Source organism: Hyperolius riggenbachi, chromosome 7 (assembly GCF_040937935.1).
Source record: "Hyperolius riggenbachi isolate aHypRig1 chromosome 7, aHypRig1.pri, whole genome shotgun sequence".
Taxonomy (NCBI): Eukaryota; Metazoa; Chordata; class Amphibia; order Anura; family Hyperoliidae; genus Hyperolius; species Hyperolius riggenbachi.
Genome location: NC_090652.1, coordinates 26,303,311 through 26,305,368, shown reverse-complemented (window position 1 = coordinate 26,305,368; position 2,058 = coordinate 26,303,311). Strand labels below are relative to the sequence as shown.

The window sequence follows — 2,058 nt, the reverse complement described above, 5'->3', positions numbered from 1 at the left end:
AGTCCTCAGCGAAGAATTTGTTAGTTGAAAAGTAAAATGGAGATCCAAATTAGCAGAGCCAGTTTTATTGTGTGAAATTTTCATTGTGGACAATAGTTTTGTTTTTTTAAATTTTATGTACACCCCCATCCTAACTCTCCAATATCCAACAGGACTTCGTCAAACAGTTCCACATTGGCACTGCTGCTCTTTACCCAAATCTAGCCAGTTAGTTTAAGAACCTCACCCAGGCCTCGTCATCTATTCCCAACACCGCATGCAGAGGCTCCGTGAAATTGGCCACGAAGGTATAAAAGCGTTTGATAGGGTCTGTTAGTTGGTAAAAAGACAAAATTCCACTTTCATAATCTAAATAAATTCCTATCTTGACAAAGTCCCTCTCAGGAACGGCCTGTAAGTCATCTATATAACTGTCATGGCAAGCGTAATAATCGTCAAAATCAAGACGTATCCCCCAAGAGAAGACGTTACGTCCAATCACAGACTCCCACCCTTCCCTCGGCATACTGGGGTAGCACATCCCAATGTCCACGAGTCGGCAGTGGCTGATTTCCACCTCCCAGTAGCAGGTTCCTTTCGAGAAACTCTGGACACTCATCACCTGACTGAAATCTTTGAATCTCCCTGGGAAGTGAGGTCTTACGTTATATTGTTCTGAAATGAATGCTAATTTAAAGTCCATAGTTACAGCCACAAGTTCATCAGCAGTGTCCTCATTTAGTATCAGATCTGGTAATTCTTCTATACAGAATTTGCTCTGTGACAGTACGTAATAGAAGATATGCCTTATGGACCGATACAAGGTTATTGAAAGGAGAGCGTGGTCCAAGGGAACAAAGGGCTTCTCGTCTTCTAGATCATCTTCTGAGTCCAGCTCTGGAGCTTGCAGGACAGATATTTGGTCGGTCATGTTACATAGCTTCTCAGTGTGACTCATCTTCTTGGACAGCTCCTCCCTCTGAGCCTTCAGATCTTCTATCTGTATACAGAGGGAATGTCCGATCTTTTCTACCTGATTGGAGATAATGGACATGCCTTTTCTTTCTAAATATATTAGTCCTCTCCTGATAGTGTCAAACACAGCATCTAATCTTTTCTGTTCTTCAATTGCCTTTTCTTCTACCCTTCTCTTGTGGTGCTGCAGATTTCGTATTCTCTTATTAACCGTTTCTCTTTTTAGAAATTGACCCTCAAAGGCATTGTTCAGCCTCTCCTGCTTATTCATTAGAGCCTGATCTAGATCCTCCACATCATGACCATTATGTGGACCATCTAGAAGACAGGACAGGCAGATACAGGCCCCATCTCCCAAGCAGTAATATTTCAAGAGCTCTCCATGGATGGTGCATCTCATGTCCTCAAAATTAGCCAAGGGTGGAGTTAACATGTGATCCAGGAACCTTTTGTGGCCAGTCATATGTTCCTCACACATGGAGATCTCGCACTGCAGACACGACTTCACAGCGGGCACACGGAACTTGATGCAGTCTGTACAGAAGATGGCGCTCCTCTGTGGCGGAGATGCGTGGAAATAGGTCAATGCGCCGTGCAGCTTTTCATTCACCACCAGCAGATGGTGCCGTTGATGTTCAGCCTTGCATACTGGACATGTGTAGACTCTGGACTCTTCTTGGACATCCAATGCAGACGTTATACAAATACGGCAGAAGCTGTGACCACATGAAAGCATGACCTGATCCTTGTAACTTTCCAGGCAGATGACACAGATTTCATTCTCTCTTAGATCAGCCATTGGTACTATGAAATAAGAGGGGACAATAATAATTGTAAAATATAATTTAATAAGAGATCATAAAATGGATAATGATAACTTTCAAAAATTGATGTATTGTATAATATTGAAATAATAAGGTCAAAACTAGAGATGGCCCGAACGGTTTGCGATCACAGGGAACCGCAAACTTTTCTGGAAGTTCAATTCGCCCCATAGTGCATCATTAGGGTCAAGTTTGACCCTCTACATCACAGTCAGCAGGCACATTGTAGCCAATCAAGCTACACTTCCTTCTGGAGGCCCCCCCCCCCCCTTATAAAAGG

General features: G+C 43.1%; 1 protein-coding gene across 1 annotated transcript; it reads right to left on the bottom strand.

The window, feature by feature from the left end:
• Window positions 1-208: 208 nt before the first annotated feature.
• On the bottom strand, window positions 209-1,753 carry LOC137525954 (E3 ubiquitin/ISG15 ligase TRIM25-like). The gene has a single exon (XM_068247164.1). It carries the CDS (start codon window positions 1,751-1,753, stop codon window positions 209-211), a length of 1,545 nt encoding a protein of 514 aa, XP_068103265.1.
• Between the last annotated feature and the right edge of the window lie 305 nt (window positions 1,754-2,058).